General features: G+C 55.4%; 1 protein-coding gene across 1 annotated transcript in view; it reads left to right on the forward strand.

Moving 5' to 3' along the window:
* SLC22A3 (solute carrier family 22 member 3) overlaps positions 1 to 22,813 on the forward strand; it is a 50,512-nt gene that overhangs the window by 3,842 nt on the left and 23,857 nt on the right. The window contains exons 2-5 of the mRNA XM_084890912.1: positions 15,118 to 15,221; positions 17,523 to 17,677; positions 19,772 to 19,940; positions 20,792 to 20,909. Coding sequence (XP_084747038.1) covers positions 15,118 to 15,221; positions 17,523 to 17,677; positions 19,772 to 19,940; positions 20,792 to 20,909 — 546 coding nt within the window. The remainder of the gene's footprint in view (positions 1 to 15,117; positions 15,222 to 17,522; positions 17,678 to 19,771; positions 19,941 to 20,791; positions 20,910 to 22,813) is intronic.

Here is a 22,813-nt window from a genome sequence, read left to right on the forward strand (position 1 = left end):
TCAATAAAGAAAAAGAGAAAATAAAGTATTTTATACAAAAAAAAAAAAAAAAGAAAGAAAAAAGAAAAGAAAGAAATAAACCGACTTGTCCTTGTTTCCCCTCTGAGTCCCAGATTTCTCCCCAGCCAAGGCGGGTCCGTGTGCGGGAGTAGCTGCTGCTTCATCTCGCGTTGCTCCTCTCTCCTCCGCCCAGGACAAAAGGCCAGCGGGGGGCCGCGCCACCATCCCTGCCCGGCATTCCGTCCTCGCTGTGGGTCACGCAGGGCAGTGCCTGCTGTGGGCCGTGGACAAAGGACGTCAGCCCGGCTCAGTCTGGACCGAACCTCCCACTGGCCCGGGCTCCGCAGAAAGACCTTCCCTGTGTGCTGTCTTTATTTCCGACGGGGTTTGTGCCTTCGCTGCTGTTTGCTGCGTCACGCTCCGCAGGAGGACATGCGTTCTGTCCGGACTTCAAAGCGCCAGCTGGGACGCCGGCCGCTCTCTGTCTCATTAGCGGCCCCGCTGTGGCTGTGCTGTCCGCTCTGCACTGGGGGTTCCCGCTCCCTCTGCCTCCTCAGCCCCGCCGGGCGCTCAGCCCGCCATCCCAGCCTCTTCTCTGGTCTCCGCCGTTAAAGCTGCAGGTTTGCTTCTCTGTGCTTTTCGACTGCCCCGGGCACGTGTAGGAACGCGGATTTTAACTCTTCCATCGGCGAGATGTCAAACTCCTATTGTTATTTCTTCTTTGGCCCATGGTTTACTTTGAGGCTCAAAGTAACTTTTCAAATGTGTGTGGGTGTTTTTATCTTTTAAGTGTTGGCTTCTAGTGTAACTCGTTCAGGAAGTGGGGTCTGTAGGGTGCTGCTCATTTGCATTCCATGGGAACCTGCTTTGGGGCCGTCTAGGCCAGTGGCCAGCAACCTCATCAGTCAGCAGAGCCAAATACCAACAGGACAACGATGGTGATTTCTTTGGAGAGCCACATTTTTTAGACTTAAACTTCTTCAAATGCTACTTCTTCCAAATAGACTCTCCTAGGCGTGGTATTTTGTGGAAGAGCCACACTCAAGGGGCCAAAGAGCCGCATGTGGCTCTTAAGCTGCAGTTTACAGGTGCCTGAAGCTGGGAGCTTGGCAGTAGTATTGTTAGAACATTCTGGATTTTCATCGGCTTTCCGCCTGCTCGGACCATGGAGACTGATGAGAGAGCATGGAAACTTGCCGCTATGTTGGTGGGCATGTCACTTCTCCCCGTATTTCCAGCAGATTTTGGGAGTTATGCACACGAGGCAACTTAACTGGGGGCAGGTGTGTGCGAATTCAGAATCTGTTCGTTTTCATTGTTGACTGTGTTACAGTCTCCCATGCTCTCTCTCCCCTTTCCCTCACCCAACTCCCCAGTTTAGAATTTTTAAATCTACATAGTGAATTGAACCTTTTACTATAGTACTAGAGGTCCAGTGCACAAAATTCCTGCATGGGTAGGGTCTCTAGGCCTGGCTGGCCATCAGGGCCAATCTGTGGGGTGGCCGGTGGGGCGATCGGGGCCCCTGCTGGCACCTGCCTTGGCTGGCGGCCTGGCTCCACCCACTCACCAGCCTGGCCCCCACCACAGGTCACCTCTCACTTTGGGTTGACCTGCGGGGGGATCGTGAGACCCCCACTGGCACCCACCTTGGCTGGCGCCGCCCACTCCTGCCAGCGCTGGTCGGGGCCTGCAGGCAGCTCCCGCGTTGAGCATCTGCCTTCTGGTGGTCAGTGCACATCATAGCGACTGGTCATTCCGCCTGCTGTTCTGCGGTTTGGTCAATTTGCATATTAGGGTTTTACTGTAGAGGATAGGGACCCAATTCAAACCCACGGTGTATATTATCTCAGCGCCTCCTTTGGTATTAGCACAGCTCCTCCAGGTTTCTTGTAACTGACCTTGACCTCAGCTTCCGAGCAGAACAGATGAGGAAAAGGATGCCCGTTCCCCTCGTCTTCGCCCCCATCTCTGCTGTAGCCATTTGTGAGATGCCCTCGGAGGCAGGGGTGCGGTCATTCCTGTGACCCACCCACCGAGACCTGGCCTCCAAGCTCCATAGCCTTCGTTTTCCACAGGCGTGTGCGGCCCCAGAGGCAGCCCGTGGACCACACACGCAGGCGTGCTGGGTGTTTTCCTGTGAGGAGCATGGTGAGAGCATCCGGGTGGAGCAGCCTTATGGGTGGCTGAAGCCAGTGCCAGCTCCCCCAGCACCCCCTGCAGACCCTGGGGGGAGCACCGCCCTTTCCCGCGAGGCAGGTCCCGATGCTGTCAGAGAAATGCTGTTTCTCCACAGGAAGCCCGGCTCTCCAGGGACGGTCAGCTGGTAGGAGAACCCTGTAAGCGGCTAGGGGAGGGCACCATGGCTGAGCCACACGCCCCGGGCGTCTTGGCAAACCTTCCAGTGGAGCCTCGGCGAAGGCAGGAGCAGCCCAGTGGGATAGACGACGTTTGCGATAAGCCACACGGGACATGGGTCTACTGGTGTGTGGGTTAGAGTCTTGGCATGAGGCAGATTAGCACGGTAGAAAGCACACACATGTCCTTTAGGGTCAGCTAGATCTGGCCTACATCCCAGCTCCTCCGTCTCTCACAGGGTGCGCCACAGAGCCTGCCTGCGCTCCGTTTCCTTAGCTCTGGAATGGGCATAGTAACAGCTGCCCTGGAGGTTGGTCTGACAGGGGTGCAAAGTGTGTGTCTTCGTGCCTGGCCACGCGTGATGCTCAAAAAGCCAGTTCCCGTCAACACGGGAAGAGTCCCGAGCTAGTGGAGGAGGCGAAGGGGGAGAGGGAGTGCGTGGCAGGCCAGGCTGGACCCTGGAGCTGGCGTTTGCTGACCTCTGACCTCGCTCAATGCATCACGAATACATTTGCCTAATGACGGCGAGCGGCGGGCGCCTCTCCTCAGCTTCCCTCTGCGCTGGTGCGGCTGAGGCTGCAGGTGTGCGTGGAGCTGTGATTGTGCCATTTCGTTTGGCTTCGAATGCCGAGATGAGAGTGTCACAGACAAGACGTGAATTCACCCATCAGACCACGGATGCAGTTTACGTTGTATGGGATTAAAGTCTGTTTCTTTTTCTCTCTTTTATTTTTTTAAAAGTCAGTTTCATTACTGTTTGGGCACCACAGAGGCAGCTGGGTGAGATGGTGGTTTTCCATGAAATGCCACTGGCCCCGTGGGGTCCAGGTCAGGGCCCCCGGGAGGCCCGTGCCAGAGTGGGGAGGGCCAGGCCGCGTCAGGGCGTGCTGGCCGGAGGAGGGGAACCGAGGCAGAGCGGTCGCCCGCTGCTCAGGACAATGGGAACCTGAGGCGGTCTCGTGTACATGAGGTCCCAGGGCTTTGACAGTCTCTGCCGTGAGCGTGGTGGGGTGCCTGGAGTGGGAGCCCCACATGCCATGAGCTCAGGGGCTGAGGGGACCGCGCCCTCGGAGAGGAGACGGACATCCATGGCCTGGACGGCGCTGACCAGGCGGGGGGGGGGGGGCGGGCTCCGGGAGCGGCTCCTCGCCCAGCTCCGAGCCGGCCTGCTGGACGGCGGCGGCGGCTCCGATGCCTCTCAGCTGCTGCTGATGCCCCGCGTACGCACAGGGCGGCTCCGGTTTCACCGGCTCCGCCAGCTGGAGCGCCCTGGCCGCCGCACAAGATGAAAGACAGCACGCGTGTCCCCAGCCCTCGGGCCGGACCTCAGCGCTGCCGCTGACACACGGGGGCCGGGGCGCCAGCCTCTCCTGCTCTGCAGACATGGGCGCTGGGGGGGCGGGGCTGCGGGCAGCGGGGGCGGTGACCAGGGCGGCTTTTCCCAGCCCCGCTGTGCAGACGCGCATGCGGAATGAGTTTCCTTTCATCGCTCTCAAGAGCGTTTCAAAGCAAGCCCTCCGAGGGAAGTCCCATGGGTAAGTGGACATATTAACTATCCAGGGTAGGTGAGGAGATTAAACCAAAACTAATGGAAATTAATTTGGCATTGATTTTATTTTACTTTATTTTATTTTATTTTTATTTTTTAAAAATATATTTTATTGATTTTGTACAGAGAGGAAGGGAGAGAGATAGAGAGCTACAATAGAAACCTTGATGAGAGAGAGTCATCGATCAGCTGCGTCTTGCACACCCCCTACTGGGAATATGCCCGCAACCAAGGTACATGCCCTTGACCGGAATCGAACCCAGGACCTTACAGTCTCCAAGCAGACGCTCTATTCATTGAGCCAAACCGGTCTTGGCTATTTTACTTTATTTTAAAAAATATATTTTATTGATTTTTTTACAGAGAGGAAGGGAGAGGAACAGAGAGCTAGAAACATCGATGAGAGAGAAACATCGACCAGCTGCCTCCTGCACACCCCCCACTGGGGATGTGCCCACAACCAAGGTACATGCCCCTGACCGGAATCGAACCTGGAACATTTCAGTCTGCAGGCCAATGCTCTATCCACTGAGCCACACCGGTTTCGGCTGGCATCAATTTTAAAGCAATCAGATAAAGAAATACATTCCAGAAGTTACCGTGGTGCAAAGGAAATTGTTCCAAGCCCCTTCCCCACAGAGTTCTTCACAAAGATACACACATCCTTGATTCCAGAGAGGAAGGGAGAGGGAGAGGGAGAGAGAAACATCGATGAGGAGAGCGAATCGCATACAGTTCCCGCCTTCTTGCTTCGTGTCACTGAATGTGGCCCCGAGTCCTCAGGTGTCTGGTCTCGTCTGGGGTGGCTGGACTGGCTCAGACCCTGCACTGCGCCCCGACTGCAGGCAGAGCAGAGAGGTACGGGTGTGGCCCCGGACGTTCCTGAAGCTGGGAAATCTCAGGAGGAATAGAAGCCCGGAGCTGCAGGGTGTGGGCCGGAGTCTGGCAGCACCTACAGGGGCGTTTGCTCACGTTTCCTGTGAAAGACAGAAAGGGTCAGCTTTCCTGATTCCAGGTGTGCTGGTTGGCGAGGGTGGGGGCACCTTTGCAGATAGGGGTGGCCCCATGTTCCCAGCAGTTTTAGAGGCTCTTGGAGGACAGATTGGTGTGTGTGTGTGTGTGTGTGTGTGTGTGGTCCCTTCCTGTAGGAAGCCTCCCAGATGCCTGCGGGGTCAGGCAGGGCGCTGACTTGTACCAGGTCCTGCAGCCTGGCCGCAGCCTACCCTCCGGCGTCTGCTGCTCTGCACCATCTGCACCGCTGAGCCTCCCCTCCAGGCCTGTGCCTCTTGGAGCATCTCACTTTTCCTTCCACATGTAAACATGTATTTGACACGAAGAACACTGAGGCACAGAGAGAGCAGTTGTGCACCTTGTTCCAGACCACAGAGAGGAACGGACAGACGGAGAATCCATCGAGGGAGGAGGAGCCGGGGGATGACCCTCTTCCCCTCCTCCCCTCCGTCCAGCTTTACCGAAGAACGTCCAGTGCTTCACGCTGTGAAGGAGCGCCTCCTGTCAGGACCCTCTGAAGCTGGAGCTCTGCCCGCCGCTCCGGCGCAGGGCTGGTGGCCGGGCTGGGCTGACCACCTTCTCCACCTTCTTTGAGGTGTCACAGCTGCTTCAGGGCGGAGCGGTGACCCGACGCCTCCGACCTCCCCGGAGCACACCGGACCCAAGCCTCGCCGCGCAGGCAGCCACGCCTGTTGTGGGCAGAGGTCCTTGGGTTTGTCTGTGTGAGCGGCTTCGATTTCTCATGAACAGCGTCTGAGGGATGGGCTGCTCTGTGACCTCCACCCGCAGGTTCCAGCCACGCAGAAGCCGCCAGAGCACACAGAGCCCTGGCCCGGTGCAAAGTGTCCCAGTCACTGGCCGCTGGCAGGGCCGCCCGGCTCCACCTGCACCTGCCGCCTGGGCCGGGGAGGAGCTGCCGTCCAAGCCTCTCGGAGGCGTGCCCGCCCTCCGCCCGCCCTCCGCCCGCCGTCCCCGGCCCTCTGAGCCTGGGGCGTGGAAAGGAGCTGCAGGATCCTGACACAAGGCGCTCCTTCACACGTGTGAAAGCACCGGACATTCTTCTGTCATCTGGACGGAGTGGGAGGGGGGTCATCCTCCCAGGACCGAGTTCCTCCCTGGGCACCGGGTGCCTCCTTGGTCAGTGTGCCCGAGTGGCGCCTGGCAGAGGCCCGAGGGGGAGGCAGGGCGCTGGGCATGGGCAGAGGGCGGAGCTGGAGTGGCAGCCGGAGCTCCCCGCCGGGTCAGGAGGCAGGAGAAGTCAGGGGGCAGAGGGTCCACGTGGGGACCAGTAGACCAATGGTTCATGCACAGAGTCTATCTCTTAGGGCCGTGTGACCAGTATTGGCCTCGGTCTTCCATCCCCCTGGCATCAGACCCCCTCCCGGCCTCCTGGGAGCCGAGGGGTGCCCCGAGTCCCCACACTGTCTGTCTGCGCAGTTCTCCTTGCCACACTGTGCTCTGCATGCCAGCCCCCACTTGCTCCAGGGCTGGCACGGGGGCTGTCTCGGGGTGACCAGCGGTCCCGTCTGCCTGGCATTGCGGGGTTTCCTGTGACGGGACTCTGAGCGAGAACCCGGGCTCACCGGACAGTGGGTCCCCCTGGGCTCGGAGGACACTGTGCACAGGGCGGTGACAGGGGACAGTGCGGACAGCGTGGTGTGTCTGAGGGGAAGGCGGCTGCATGACACAGGGCTCCATGGTACTCGGGGACACGGCCCAGCTCTGCGTATGACGCTGTCGGCTTGTCTCCGCCCGGTAAGCGGCGGGTGAGAAGCAGGGCTGCCGGGTGGAGGCCTTGGGGGGCAGAGCTTCGTTACTGGGGGGACACTTTCCCCAGCTCACCCGTGGCCTCCTGCCTCTGGCTGGCCAGAGGCCACTGGCGACCTCCCCCGGGGCTCCCTGCTGCTGGCTGCCCGGGGGAGGGGCCTTCAGGAGGGAGGGGGAGGGGCCTTCAGGAGGGAGGGGGAGGGGCCTTCAGGAGGGAGGGGGAGGGGCCTTCAGGAGGGAGGGGGAGGGGCCTTCAGGAGGGAGGGGGAGGGGCCTTCAGGAGGGAGGGGGAGGGGCCTTCAGGAGGGAGGGGAAGGGGAGGGAGAGTGCGGGGGGCGGGGGGGGAAGGGGGACGAGGGCGGGGGGGGGGGGGGGGGGAAGGGGAGGGGCCTGAAGAAGCCTCTGGCACAGAGCAGCCGGTTCTGGGACCTTCACCAGCCACAGGGGGCGTTTCTCCACTCGGGAAGCGGAACTGCCTCTCTTGATCTGAATAATCGGAGCGGCGATCCCGGCATTTGGAAGGAATTAAGAGTTGACTCTGACCCAGGTTTTAACAGCGATAGTCTGTTTCTATGTATTTTTTTTAAAAATTTTAATTGATTTCAGAGAGGAAGGGAGAGGGAGAGAGAGATGGGAACATCCATGATGGGAGAGAAGCATGGATCAGCTGCCTCCTGCAGCCCCACATTGAGGAGTAAGCCCACAACCCGGCCTGTGCCTTGACCGGGAATCGAACCGTGACCTCCTGGTTCCTGGGTCGGCACTCAACCACTGAGCCAGGCCAGTTGGGCAAGAAGCTGTTCAGTTTTCTTTCACCAAGACAGGACCTGACCCGTCTGCCCACCCCCTCCTGTTGTCTCAGGGGGTCTCGTGTCCAGCACTCCCTGTGCTGTGCTGCAGGCGGAGGGGTTCACGCGTGGGCACTGTCTCCTGCTGGGCTCCCCGTCTCCTCCCGTCCCCTCTGGCCACCTGTGCAATGGCCGCTGGAGCCAGCACACGGGCAGCTGGCACAGCTGGGTGGCCTGGTGAGCTGGGCCACGCACTTCCAGGAACCACACTGACTCCCGTGTGACACATGCGTGATGTGGGTGAACTCACACACATTGCATCATCTCCACTGCCCCCCTCTCCCCAAGCGCCTGCCTGGGGCCGGGACACCCTCGGAGATTCTGTCAACTGTGATTGAAAAATAAAAAATTACCAAAAGTAAAAAAAAAAAAAGAAATATGCGTCTTGGTCTTAAAGTCGTTTGTTTTGCCAAGGAGAGAAGGTTCTAGAATCCAGTGCCACCTTGAGCGCTTGTCTTTTTCTTGGCTCAGACTAAGCTAGCCCACAGGCACACAGACCTCGGCTCAGACCGTAGTAACCGTGTGGAGAGGTCCCCGAGCTGGTTCTGAGAGCGACAGGGACCTGGGAGCCAGGTTCGAGGAAGGACACCCGGCCGCGGTCCTGCTCTCTGCATCTCACCATTTAGATGCTTTCAGAGCCGTGGACGGCAAACTCCTTGGTCCGCAGAGCCAAATACCAGCAGCACAACGGTTGACATTCCTTTGGAGAGCCATATTTTTTAAACTTAAACTTCTTCTAACGCCACTTCTTCAAAAGAGATTCTCCCAGGCCGTGGTATTTTGTGGAAGAGCCATACTCAAGGGGCCAGAGAGCCGCATGTGGCTTGGGAGCCGCAGTTTGCCGACCACGGTCCTAGGGGATGTGTCCAAAACGAGGCAGTGAAGGATTCAGTCTGACTTCTCAATGTCTCTGTCCGAGTGGGCCACTTTGTCAGAGTTTAGGAAGGCTGATGCGCAGGGGAGGGCCGGGCTGGAGAGGGCGGCTCAGTGGCCTCCTCTGCGCGGCACCAGCGTGGTGGGCGCTGTCGCCAGAGCGGCCCCATTGGAAGGGCTTCGGCAGAGTGTGGAAGGTGACGTGTCACTCCGTGTGCTGACTGGGTTACGACAGCCTCTGGCCGCTGTGCTTTCCAAGTGGAGAGAAGGGTCAGCGAGAATACGGAAAGGCAGACACGACAGCCTGGTAGGACATCTCCACTTCAGGCTCCTCTTAGGGCACGCAGGGACAGCACCGCACCCCGGGGTCCTTGACGGCAGAGGCTAACGGGGCTGGAGGCCAGGTGTCGGGGAGAGGCCCCGCGGTTAACGGAGCGCCGCCTCACCCCTCACTCGGGAGGCGGGGCAGCGGGGGTTCGAGGAGGTGGTGTCTGTCTACGGTCGTGTGTTTACTGTCCTCAAACGGGACGATTAAGCTCATTCCCAGCGTGGCTGTTGTTATTAGTTGTTAGTAGTTTTCCTGTATCTGTTGTTGTTGTTGTTAGTTGTTAGTAGTTTTTCTGTATCTGTTGTTGTTATTAGTTGTTAGTAGCTTTCCTGTATCTGTTGTTATTAGTTGTTAGTTTTCCTGTATTTGTTGTTGATGTTGTTACTAGTTGTTATTAGTTTTCCTGTATCTGTTGTTGTTACTAGTTGGTAGTAGTTTTCCTGTATCTGTTGTTGTTATTTGTTGTTAGTAGTTTTCCTGTATCTGTTGTTGTTGTTGTTAGTTGTTAGTAGCTTTCCTGTATCTGTCTCTTCCGGCTCTTCCCCTGGGTCTTACAGCCCACAGATGCCAATGGTCACTTTACACTTGAGAGAAATTTCCCATCGTACCCCTGGTGCTGTTTTCAAAATGCCAGGCAAATGTGATAGAACTGATTTTTGTACCAGTCTCTCGTTTCATGATAGTTCACTGGGTACCTTCTTTTCCCAAAACCAAAGAATCAGAAAAGGCACCTAAAGGTATATGACCATGACTAGTTTTAAACCTTATGATGTTGTAAAGGACGTATCCTGATATTTTCAGGAGCCACCGGCCACCACTCACAGTCATTGCAGCGTTATTGACTGCACTCCTTTTGCTGACCTTACATGCCCGTGACTGTTTGTACTACCAGCTTGTACTTAGTAATCCTTCATCTTCTTTATCAGACCTCCAACCCCCTCCCATCTGACAACCCTCCGTGTGTTCCCTGTATGTATAGACTGTTCCTGTTTTGTTTGTTTATATTGTTCTGAAGATCCCACATATAAGTGAAATCACATGGTAGTTGTCTTCCTCTGACTTATTTTACTTAGCATAATACCCTCTGGGTCCATCCATGCTGTCACAAGTGGTAAGATTTTATTCTTTTTATGGCTGAGTAATATTCTGCTATATATATCACTGCTTTTTTTTATCCAGTCATTTATTGCTGGACACCTGGGTTCTGCCATGTCTTGGCTGTTGTAAATAATACTGCAGTGAACATAGGGGTGCATATATTCTTTTGCATTGGGTTTTGTGTTTTTTTCAGATGTATGCAGAGGTAGAATCACTGCATCATAGGCAGTTCCACTTTTAAATTTTTGAGGAAACTCCGTGCCCTTTTCCAGTAGTTGTCGCACCAGTCTGCATTCCCTCCAACAGTGCACGAGGGTTCCTTTTCTCCACATCCTCACCAGCGCTTGTTGTTTGTGGATTTGTGATGGCAGCCATTCTGACAGGTGTGAGCAGATATCTCATGGTTCTCATTTGCATCTCTCGGGTGATCAGTGAGGTTGAGCATTTTTCATACGTCTGTTGGCCATCTGTCCTCTTGGGAAGAGCGTCTACTCAGGCCCTTTGCCCAGTTTTTAATTGGGTTGTTGGTTTCTGTGGTGTTGAGTTGTCTGAGTTCTTTAAACATTTTGGATATTAATCCCTTCTTGGATGTATTATTGATGAATATCTTCTTCCATTCAGTGGGTTTGCTTTCGTTTTGTTGCTGGTTTCCTTTGCTGGGCAGGAACTTTTTAGTTTGATGTAATCCCATCTGTTTGTTTGTTTGTTTATTTTTGTTTCCTTTTCCTTGAGGAAAATAATTTTTTAAAACATTCTTTTTAATACCAATGTAGGACCTGTTACTATTTTTAAGGTAGGTTACTACTTGAGTAATAAAGACAGCTGCTCAGCAGACCCGTTCTAGGCAGGAAGTGGCCCCTGCGAGGCTTGAATCCCGGGTGTCAGGGGTTGGCGTGCGTATGACGAAGCCGGTTCCATGGAGCCCGCTCCTCGCCAGCACTCCGGCGGCCTGGGTCTCCGGGCGAGAGCACGGGCACCTATGAGGCAGGCACCGTGCAGAGCCTTGTGAACTCTGCTTTAGGGGAAGGTGGGCGAGTACATTGTTCTAAACGCTAAGTGTGAAACTTACCCCACAGTGTCCTCAAGGTTTAACATGTCAGTTAAGACAGATATCTAATTAAGCTTGAGAAAGAAGTAAGCAAGAAGTAGTAAGTTGGTGTATCTTATTTTCTTAAAGTGTATCTGTACAGCTAGTAAGAGTGATGACATAATGATAGAGACCCCTTGTTAGTGAGGAGATTATTGTCTCGTCTCCTCCAGCCACCATCTTTCCATCGATCTGGAAGCTGAGCTGGGGGGGCAAAGAGAACATCAGCCTCCCACAGCATGACACTAACCCTTCATTCAATTATATCTCCAATAGCTCAGTGGAATAGAGAGAAAAATTTAACTAGGAAATTCTGAAGGACCCAGAATTTATATCTAGAAGCCCAGTGCATGAAATTTGTCCATGTGGCAGGGAGGGGGTGTGTTTGTCCCTCAGCCCAGCCTGCGCCCTCTCACAATCGGGACCCCTCTGGTAGGGTCCCTAGGCCTGGCCAGCAATCAGGGCCTATAGGGGCTTTCCCTCCCCCGGATGCCGGCAGCTGGCCCCGCCCTCGCCACTGCTATAGCTTGCCATCTGTGCAGCGCTGCCCCCCCCCCTCCACCTGCCACCGGTTGCCTCCCTCTGCAGGTGACAGGCGTGGGGTGCGATTGCTTGATTGGCCTGGGCCTCTCTCTGCGGGTGAATGCTGGCTGGTCCCACACACCTGCCCGCTACAGCATCACCAGCCAGGTAGCCTGGGCCTCCCTCTTTGGGGTGACCAGAACCCCGCCCACCCTGCCGGGACTTCACTATGGAATTGCTGAGCAGAGGATGCCCTGGGCCTCCCTCTTTGAGGCGATTGTGGACTCTCTCTACCCGCACCCTTGATTGATAGCCCCCATTGGCCTGTGGCCTGGGCCTTTCCCTTTGGGGTGCCCCCTCATCAATTGCCCACAGAGGGTGACCTGGGCCTCCCTCTTCGGGGCGGTAGTGGGGTGATGGCGGGCCGCCCAGCCAATCTCATCGCACCCACCTTGGTGGCCTGGTGCCAGTGTGTGTCATAGCGTGGCTGCCCGAAGGTCGTCCAGATGGTCGTTCTGCTGTTCGGTCCTTCGGTTGATTTGCATATTATGCTTTTATTATTATTACAGATGAGCTAGTTAATCTTCTGAATGAAATGAGACATTCACTTTAGAATTACTTTATAGTCTGAAAGCTAATTTCATGCGATTTTAAATGTAGAAATTAAATATTATCATGTAGCTATTATGTTATTAGAACCAAAGGGTGCTAATTTCCAATTTTATCTAACTAAATTTGTGTTAAAAAAACAACATACAAATTCTCTTTCACTTATTAACTGACTGCATTTCGCAGCCCAGGCACAGTGTGGGTGGCAGAAAGCCATCCCTGGGGGGACGTGAGAGCACGGCCTCCCACTGGCGGGCCAGCTGGAAGTTGGGGGGAAGACTCCCCAGAAGCAGGAGAGCCACGGGGAGCACCTGTCCCGGAACTGGATGTCACCTCCTCCAAGTCCCAGCGGTGACCACCAGAGGGCCAGGCCGCACCAGGCCCTGCCAAGAAGCCATGGCAGTGAGCTAAGTGACCGACTGCTGGGTCACATGCTGCCAAGTTTGCAGTGCGAGTCCAGACTCATGAACCTCCCACTGGAACAAAAGCCTCCAACCATGAGGAGAGCCCAATAGGAATCACTGACGTGACTGTTCTCTGCCAGCTTCAAGCCCTGCCCTTCGACAGCTCAGGCCAATAAGACAAAGAACAGGAAATGTGGTCATGGGAGGAGTGTGGGGGTGGGGGGGTGGGGTAGGATAACAAAGGTGGCCAATCGGGGCTGACTCTAGTGGGCTTAGGTGTTGGAGTTAGTAGCCAACGACTTTAAGACAGCTATCAATGCACTCAACCAATTAAACTAGGCTCAAAGAATTAAAGGAAAAATGGTCTTAATGAATAATAGAGAATCTCAACAGAGAAATAGAAACTTAACAGTGGGAATTCTGGAACTGAAAACTATAATAAACTCTGATGACAAATTGACTAAATGGGCTCAATAGCGGATTGGAAATGGCAGGAGGAAGAGCAGGTGAACTTGAAGGCAGACCAATAGACATGGCCCAGTCCTGCCAAAGAAAAGAGGCGTAGACAGCGGTGCCCCGGGAGGCCTGAGGGACCACCTCAGGGGCCGGCACGCAGAACCCCAGTCCGGCCTGTGCATCGGCTTGCGGTCAGGGAGGGATGGCGACACGTGAGAGCTGCCACCTGCCAGGAATGAGTCTGAGGGGTTGGTTTTCATTTTGCTTTTTAAAAATCTTTATTGTTGAAAATATCACACGGGGGGCCTCTGTATGCCGGTGCGGGCACTCTGTTCCGGGCAATGGAGCAGCCTCCGGGTCTTCCTCCCTGTCTTTCTCATCTCCCTGGAATCCTGCTCTGTGCTGGAGCCAGGCTGTCTGCTCTGGGCCTTTCCACGTCCAACCTCCCAGATTTCTCCTCTCCTTCAGCAGCTCCTCCTCCCTGCAGCCTGAGCTTTAAGATGCTAAATTTTTAACAATTTCCTGAGTAAGAAACTTCCCGCCCCTGCCCTGGACCTCACGCCCTTCCCCATTGGGTGGTGGGGAGACAGGTGGTGCCTCAGCTTACACTCTGAGCTGGGCAGCCGTGTGGCGCAGGCAGACCTGCACCTCGGAGCAGGCATGCTGCTGTCCGTGTGTCTGGGCTGCCGTCACCTGCTCAAACAAATACCCTTCTTTCCCCTCGAATTTCCCTCTGAATCCAGGGCATGTGGAAGAATCTGTTTATGCCCCACCTTCTTTGTGCGTCTGACTGGCTGGGCACCCAGCTCATTTCTTGCTCCAAAGTCCTGTTGTATTTACTAGGACAGCCAGGCCCACTCACGTTCGATATCGATGGCTCTACTCCTGCTTCATAAGCATTGACCTTGACTCGCTTGACCCTAGATAAGCTCCTCAGGGAGGTGGGAACTGGGTCCCCCAGCCTTGTCTGCAGCCCCAGGCCAACCACGCCAGTGGGCGCCACCAGGAAACAGCTGAGGATCCGCTTCTCCACCTGCAGCTCCTCTGGTGCTTCTGGCGCCCTGAGAGCACGTGCCGTTGGTAGTAAATTTAGTTGCCCAGACAGTGCCCTCAGGTCGCGGTACAGATGTGTGATTAGGCCTGGGATCCGGAGAGACATCCTTTCCTCTCGTGGATGCCCAGCCCGAATGGTTTTCGCTGGGATCACCATCGCTTTTAACCGCTATTAGGCTCCGTGAGGGGGTCTTCCTGTTGGTGTGAACTGGAGCCCACGGAGGCGCACAGGACACCGTGTTGGCCAGTGATGTTGTACCGGGCACCCCACACCCCGGGGTCAGCCGAAGGCGAACGTGAGGCTGTTAACGCTGGTGGAGAGTTTATGGCGACTGGTTTTGACCCAAGAGCTGACCAGCAATGGTTGAGTTTAAGGTGACCAGACGTCCCACTTTTGGCTGGACAGTCCCAATTTTTAACCATTTGTCCCACGTCCCACGACGTTTTAAAAAAGTCCTGATTTTTGGACTCTGAGAAGATGGCCAGTTCGCAGCCACGGAACCGGGAGCCAGGCCGGGCGTTCTGAGCGGGAGCGGGTGGAATGAAAGCGTTCGCTCTGCAGCCGTTTGGAGGGGCCAGAGAGCAACGAGGGGGACAGGACGGGCAGCTCTCCCAGCGGCTCCACCTCCGGAGCCCGCGGCCCCTCATCCCTGACCTGGGAGGGGGGAGGAACTGGGAGAAGGGGTAAGGGGAATGGGAGATATATGTAATACCATAAAAAAATACATATTTAAAAAGAAATGATAGGGAGGGAGGGGGAAGGGGGAGAGATCCACCAAAGGACCTGTGTGCATGCATAGGAGCCTAACCCGTGGTCACCGACAACAGGGGGGTGGGGGCATGTGTGGGGAGGGGTTTGGGATGGGAATGGAGGGATGAGGACAAATATGCGATACCTCAATCAATAAACAAATTTTAAAAAATAAAAACAGTGGGGAAGAAGAAGAAAAAAATTAAAAGAAATGACACCCTTGGCCGTTATTGCAACTGGCAGAAAACATTTATAAATGATGTCCAAGATGCCCGTGACCAGTGTTTACATGTTACTCACGGAGCACATGTGCGGGCGTGTTTGACGATCACGGACTGTTGTGAGATGAGGCCGGGTTTGAGGCTGAGTGGAGCCCCCGTCTCTGTGTTCCTTTGTTCTCCAGTTCGACCTGGTGTGCGGCAACGCCTGGATGCTGGACCTCACGCAGGCCGTCCTGAACCTGGGCTTCCTGGCCGGAGCCTTCACCCTGGGCTACGCGGCGGACAGGTAGGCTGGGGGTGACGGTGCCACACAGCACCGCGTCCCATGGTGTGTGTGTGTGTGTGTGTGTGTGTGTGTGTGTGTGTGCGCGCGCGCGCGCTGCGATGGCCACCGTTAGAGAAATACTCCTGCTGAGTGCGGCAGGCCATGTCCTTCCTCTCCCTGGGCCAGTCTTTTCTTTCCTTTGTAAACCGCACGTCCTTTCTCCTCGGCTGCACAGCGGGGCTGCTCCGCGGGCGGGAGGGCGTCCAGGGGCCCAGCCCAGCCAGGGGCGGCTGCAGGGGGCCTGCGGGCGCTGCTGCCACGGGGATCCGAGTCTCCGGCTTCCCCAGCTCCCTGGCGTTGGATTCATCCAGTCGTAGGGCAGCCCCTCCTGGGTTATTTTCATTTAATTAAAAAAAGACCGGGCTTTAGTCTGCAGATTTAACGCTCCGCAGAGAGAAGGTTCTCAGACTCCTGAGGGCTCGTGTCTGCTGTCCAGCACCCGCGCGTGGCCCAGGTCACAGCAGTGCGGCCTGGGGTTCCGAGGGTTACACCTTCTCTTCCTGTGCTCCAGTGTCCCGCTGTGGGTGCTAACTGCTCTCTTCGTGTCTGTGACTCCTTTATCCCAGTTCTGATGATGGAAATACTTGTAGCATTTAACCTCACTCTCCAGACCCGCAGCACAGGGGCAGGCAGCATGTCTGGCTGACCAGGGCCCTCCAGCCCGGCCTGCTGGGACCTGGCGACCATATTTGCAGTGGGCGGTGCCAAGGGCAGCCCCAGAGACCTGCCCACAGCAACGAATGTGCTCACTCAAAACAACGGCACCCACACCTGTGGCGGTGACACCCAGTTTGCCCAGACCAGGACGTCAGGACGTGGCGCCCTCGGTCTCCTGTCCTCCCCTTCGTCCGCTCGGAGGGTCCTCTTGCTGCCCCCCCGGCCCTCTCTGCACACGACTGTCTCCTTGGTCCTGTGTGTCCGGGGCTCTTTCCCGTGTTGTACGTGTGTTTTCCTGCTGTTTCTGCTTCAGCCCTGTCCATCGTCTTTCCTTTCTCAACCTCCCAGTGTGGCACGCTCTCTCCCGCTGCCTGCGATCTGGAATTGAGCGATGTCTTTCGTATGCCCTGCTTTCATTTGTTGTTGCTCTTCTCCTTCTCCTTCTCCTTCTCCTTCTCCTTCTCCTTCTCCTTCTCCTTCTCCTTCTCCTTCTCCTTCTCCTTCTCCTTCTCCTTCTTCTTCTTCTTCTAATATATATATATATATTTTATTTTAGAGAGAGAGGAAGGGAGAGGGAGAGAGAAATAGAAACATCAATGATGAGAGAGGATCACTGATTGGCTGCCTCCTGCACGCCCCACACTGAGGGTCGAACCAGAACCCTGGGCCTGTGCCATGACTGGAATCGAACCTGGGACCCTTCAGTCCACAGGCTGACACTCTATCCACTGAGCCAGACCAGCGAGGGCTGTTGTTCTTCTTAGTTAAACATTGGCGTTTGCTCCTTCTGCATGGGTTTCTGGCACCACCCCAAACATGTCTGCACACGGAACAGCTGGCGCTGGCCGGTGTTCGGGGGAGGCGGCTGGGTCCTGGGGAGACGACAGATCCATGAATACTTCAGCCTCAGCACCCGGCTGGCCATCTCTCCACTCCTCCTCCTCCTGTTCGTAGCCGGAGGGAAAGGATAGGAAACAGGACCACAGGCCGCAGGAGGGCGGAGAGTGAATCAGACACGCGGCTCCTTCTGTCTCCGCTCCGCTGACCGGCAGATGCTCCACCTGTGAGCGCGGCGGGAGTGCCAGGGAGGCTGTCACCGGGTCCAATCTCTCAGAGGTCATTGGCGACAGATTTCACGGCCGATAACTCGGCACCACTCTGCGGAGCCATTCAGCCTCAGGCTGGCGGGTTTCCTGTACACGGTACCCATTCCCCTTCCCTAAACCACTTAATCATCGTATGTCAGTGGCGACATGAAACACAGGAGAACATCTCAGGTTGGTTTGGACATTGTAAGGAATTTTCACTGTCGAGAAGGAAAACAAACTAACAAAGAACAGGAGCGAGCAAACCGAGGCTCAGGCGCCGGAGAAATACACCCCCCCCGCCCCCTGCCCCCCGCCTCCTGCCCTCGGCCTCTGCCCGCAGCGCCTCCTCCTGCAGCTGCAGAGCGGGCTCAGGCCCCGTCCTCTCCCCGCTCAGGCCCCGTCCTCTCCCCGCTCAGGCCCCGTCCTCTCCCGCACAGGCACCGTCCTCTCCCACAGCCGCAGAGCGGGCTCAGGCCCCGTCCTCTCCCGCACACAGGCCCCGTCCTCTCCCGCACAGGTACGGCCGCATCGTCGTGTACCTGATCTCCTGCTTCGGTGTGGGCGTCACCGGCGTGGTGGTGGCGTTCGCACCGAACTTCCCCGTGTTCGTGGTCTTCCGCTTCCTACAAGGCGTGTTCGGGAAGGGGACATGGATGACCTGCTACGTGATCGGTGAGTCACGCCTCGCCCCTGCCCAGAGGGGTGGGGGGCCCTGGGGGCCAGTCCGCCTTCCCCTGCGGGGTGGTGGCCTCGGGCAGCACACGGGAGGGTGCGGGCAGGGCGCTGCAGTGCCCCCTTCCTCTGGCACCAGACATGGAATGTCACACAGTCCTGGGTGACCACTCTCAGCTCCGTCCTCCTGCTGTCACAGGGGGGTTTTGCTTTGCTTTATTAGAGATTAACTTTTATTTATTAAAATTGCAGTAGTTCCTGAGACAGTTTGTGTCTGTGGTAGAGCTCGCAATGCCTCTCCTGTGTCAGTCCTTCCGTGGACGTGGAGATCGTGTGTGACACGTGTGACACACAGCACCCCGAGTGTGCCTGAGCGCGGGAGCCTTCCGGCTAGGGGCCTCTGCTCTCTGCCCTAAGGAGAGGGCGACCTTCTGGGAATGAGGGGAGGGCGTCACCGGAGAGTCCTGGCCGCTGCTGTGGGCTCTGTCTCCGGGGCGTCCAGACGTCCCTCCTCGAGAGTCACGGAGGAGGGTGACCAGGGAGATCTGAGGATCGCTCCCCGATCATCGGTCCTGTTATGCGAGGCAGCGCCCCCTTTGGAGACCCTCGAAGGCCTTCTGATGGGCGAGGAAGGAGAGAGTGTTCGGAGGGTGACTGCCGCTGGCTGGGGCGGAAGGGATAACTTTGAAATAGGAAGCGTTTTTAAAAATATATATATATTATTGATTTTGTACAGAGAGGAAGAGAGAGGGATAGAGAGTTAGAAACATCGATGAGAGAGAATCATCGATCAGCTGCCTCTTGCACACCCCCTACTGGGGGTGTGCCCGCAACCAAGGTACATGCCCTTGACTGGAATCGAACCCGGGACCTTTCAGTCCTCAGGCCGATGCTCTATCCACTGAGCCAAACCGGTTTCGGCAATATGAAGCATTTTTAAGGAAACCCAAGTCTAGTGAATGTTAAAAGTCGTGGTGCTAGGGCAAGAAGTGCTAGGATCAGAATAGATTTAGCCACACAGAGAGACTGATTTGGGGGGGGGGGGGGGGAGAATGCCAGCCACAAGAACCTCCAGTGATTTGTGTGTGTCCATCTTTACCCAAGGATATTTTCATTGATGTTTAGAGAGAGTGGAAGGGAAGGAGAGAGACACACAGAGAGAAACATCAACATGAAAGAAACATACCGATTGGTTGTGTCCCTCATGTGCCCCGACCAGGGCTGGGCATAAAACCTGCACCCGAGGTACATGTGCCCTTGACCCGAATTGAATTGCAACCCTTTAGTCTGCAGGCCAACACTCTAACCATTGAGCTAACTGGCCAGGACCCACCACGCCCCATCCCCAGGGATTTTAAAAAATATATTTATTGTTTTATTGTTTTTTGGTTGTTTTTTTTGTTTTGTTTTGTTTTTTTTTACAGAGAGGAAGGGAGAGGGATAGAGAACTAGAAACATCAACGAGAGAGAAACATCGACCAGCTGCCTCCTGCACACCACCCACTGGGGATGTGCCCACAACCAAGGTATACATGCCCTTGACCGGAATCAAACCTGGGACCTTTCAGTCTGCAGGCCGACGCTCTATCCACGGAGCCAAACCGGTTTCGCCCCCAGGGACTTTAAAAGAAATATCACACACATGAAATGTCCAGCACTGTGGAGAGAGTTATCGTTTGAGAGGAACTATGTGTGGTAGTAAAAAATGTGTAGAGTCTAACATTCCTAATCTCTTTAGAGAGCAGTGATAAAGCCTGACCCGCCTGTTATGCTCCTGTTTTCCTAATTACAATGCCTTTCCCAAACAGTCCTCATGGAGGCGTGCCTAGAACCCGCACGCACGTGGTTTGTATTTCCGGCAGAGTGCGGGCTGGTGGGGAGCGGGGAGGCCGAGGGTGACGGGAGGGAGCGGCCGCTGTCCGGCGGTCTGGCCGCATGGTCTGGCCGCACGCTCCCGCGCCTGCCCTCGGGGAGGCTGTGCCGGCCGCTCCGTGGCCCTCGAGCTCCGCGGGCGGTGCAGCAGGTGCGGCCTCTGTCTGTCCGCATTGGAGCCGATGTTGAGGTCCCCAGGCCTCTGTGCTTGTCTCCCCTCAGTGACGGAAATCGTGGGTTCGAAGCAGAGGAGGATTGTGGGGATCGTGATTCAGATGTTCTTCACGCTGGGAATCATCATTCTCCCGGGGATCGCCTACTTCATCCCCAACTGGCAGGGCGTCCAGCTGGCCATCACACTGCCCAACTTCCTCTTCCTCCTCTATTACTGGTAACGTGGCTCATCATCACCGAATGCATGCCTACTCCATGCTTATTCATGCATGCAGATCCCAGGGCAACGCGACCATGGAAACCATCCAGGGGTGGTGCTGACATCTCCGGAATGGCAACGGGCGTTGAGAATTTCTAGAGAACTGGAAAATTTATAGAGGTTATTTATTGATTATTTGACTAATAGTTGTTACTCAACTAAATTAACGAAATAGCAAAACACAAATTATATTTTATTTTGTAACATCTCCATGAAAACTACAGGGCAAAAAAGAAAAAACAAAACAGAAACCCACACATCTGCCAGCAAGTATTTCAACACAAAATAAATGCAACGTCATTGATTTGCTCCTCTGCATATTCTGTGAAGCAAATTACATTGCTCAGAGATTCTCTGAGGAGTAAGGGAATGTTAAGAGTGTGAGAAACGTCACAGAAAGCTGCAGGTCTGTGCATTGGGCTCTGGGTGGAGTGAACCTATTTCAGTCATTTCTCTCATGTTAATCCGTGGGCAAATCCGTTTACATAACTTGGGGTTTTAACTGTGTCCCGAATGCTCACTACACCCCAGCTCTTTCCATGCGTAACGGAGGACCCTGGGCCCCAGAGGCTCCCGGACTTGCCAGAGCCGTGTAATATGTAACCCTGTGTACGGTGAGCCAGGATCCTGCTACCGAGTGAGCGTCTTTTCCTTCCCCAATAAACCGGCAAAGACCACCTGTGGTTTGGAGAACCTTCTCAGCTCGAAGCTTCTCCTACATTAGCACCGAGCAGAAAGACCCATCTTGATAGGGACACTCGTGTCATAGAAGTTCCTACTCGTAACTCAGAAATGCCTCCTTCCTCCAGGGCGGTCCCCGAGTCGCCCCGCTGGCTGGTGACGCGGAAGAGAGGCGACGAGGCCCTGAAGATCCTGCGGAGCATCGCCAAGTGCAACGGGCGGTACCTGTCGCCCAACTGCTCGGAGGTACCACATCCACCCCTCACAGCTGTGGCTGACGTGGGTGGATTCATTGCCAGACCTCTGGGTCATGCTTAGTTTGGCTATAGAAATCGAAAACCGGGGCGAGGGTCAGAAGGTGCCGTAAAGCAGACACGTTTGTGAAGTGAGTACTGTTGTGTTGGGATTCACTGGTCATTCCGTCCCACTCCCATCGAGGCGCCAGGCTGCTTGCATTACTGTACTCGGCCGGCTGTACGGCCCCATTGTATGACTCCTTCATTCCCCGTCATTGAACAAACTATAAATCTCTCCTGGACATTCAGGTTAGTCCGAAGGTGTGTCTTTGCCTTCAGTCTCAGAAGCACTGTGTATGTGAACCAGAGCTTGAACCAGGACGTAATTCTTCAGCCTTTGGAAGTACACATGCTGGCCGCCCTGCCTTGTCCCCCTCCTGCTTCCTCCTCCCTCCATCCCTCTCTCCCTTCCGTCTTCTTTGCTTCCTCCAGCTAAGGCTTTTGGGTACCCCCATATCGCTGCTCTAAGAGAATTGGGGGGATTGAAAGCTCATGACTTGTTTCAGGAAGGCCTGATGCGCAGTTGAAGACACGTGTGATGAGAGCACCCCAGAATAACTCGGGGACAGCAGATAAACAGGTGGCCATGCCGAGCTGCAGAGACGTAGTGAATGTGGAATAACAGGAGGGTTGTTATGAAAGAAGTCAGAGAAGAATTTGGAGGGGGGCTATGAAGCTTGGTCGCAACCCTTTAAGAACATGAGGTTGGAACATGGCTTTCTTCGTGGCCTCCGGTGGGTTTTGATAGAGCGTTCTGGTGAAACTGGAGGTTTTGCTGGTTTTCGCACCACCTCTCCGGCCCCGGAGCTTGCTCAGTGTATCTGGGTTTCCGCCGTCTCTTCTCGCCCTCACGTTAGGCTGCGAGCAGTGGACTGTGATTACGAGGATTCCAGTGACCAGGGGCCCTGTTGGGAGCAGATGAGTGATGGGCCTGAGGCTCACAGATCACAAGGACACGGTAGAGATACACATTGTCGGTTAGCAGCTAAGACCAGTCGATCCTGTTGCTCTCAGCAGTTAAGCTGGGTATTCCAGCTCAGCTTCTCTGCACACACTAGCTAGCGGTCTGCACAGCTGGCTCCGATGTGCGGTCATTTGTACTCAGTCTTATGAGCCAATGAGTATTTTTGCTCTCCATCCAGCAGTATCCTGAAGACATGGCACGTGTGTCCCAAAGTGAAGCCTATGTAAGCGCTGAATCAAGGTTTTGAAAACACACATTGCCCGGCCATGTCCCGGTTATCATGAGAATTACTGAGGCCAGAGGGCGGTCCCCGGGCAGCGGCTGTAGCAATCCTGAGAGTGTCCAGTCCAGGCCACTCCCGTGGATGCACTGGCCACTTCGAATCCATGTGCACACAGAGATCCCTGCGGTGTGGTGCAGAGCTGGCCTAGGGTGCAACTCCGTGCTCCCCTCGTCACAGAGCCCTGCCGACCGCCCAGCCCAGCCTGTTCCATCGCGGGCGCCAGGAGTCCCGGTTTGTTGTAGGGGTGCTGGAGGACCAGCTAAAGTGACCCCAGGATGATTCATACTACAGAAGACACCCTCAGTTCACTACACACTGGGACTATGACCCACTGGGCTTTAGTGAAGGGAAGGAAGACACGGGAAATGCGGAAAGATCAGAAGTAACCAAAGAAAAGCTGATGCCTCACTTCAGTAATTAGTAATGACTGACCAACCACAGGTAGCCGTTAGTAAGACGCTGCCAGAGGGGGCCCTCGAGTCCACACGAAAAGAGGCTCCGGCACATTGTCGGAAAGCAGCTTAGATAGTGAGAAGGCCACTCCCTTTGGTGACTCCAGTAACGGCTGCCCGTGTCCGTGACTGTGCTTTGCAGAGCGGGTTAGGCC

This window comes from Pipistrellus hanaki, assembly GCF_964339955.1.
Source record: "Pipistrellus hanaki genome assembly, chromosome: 7".
Lineage (NCBI taxonomy): Eukaryota > Metazoa > Chordata > Mammalia > Chiroptera > Vespertilionidae > Pipistrellus > Pipistrellus hanaki.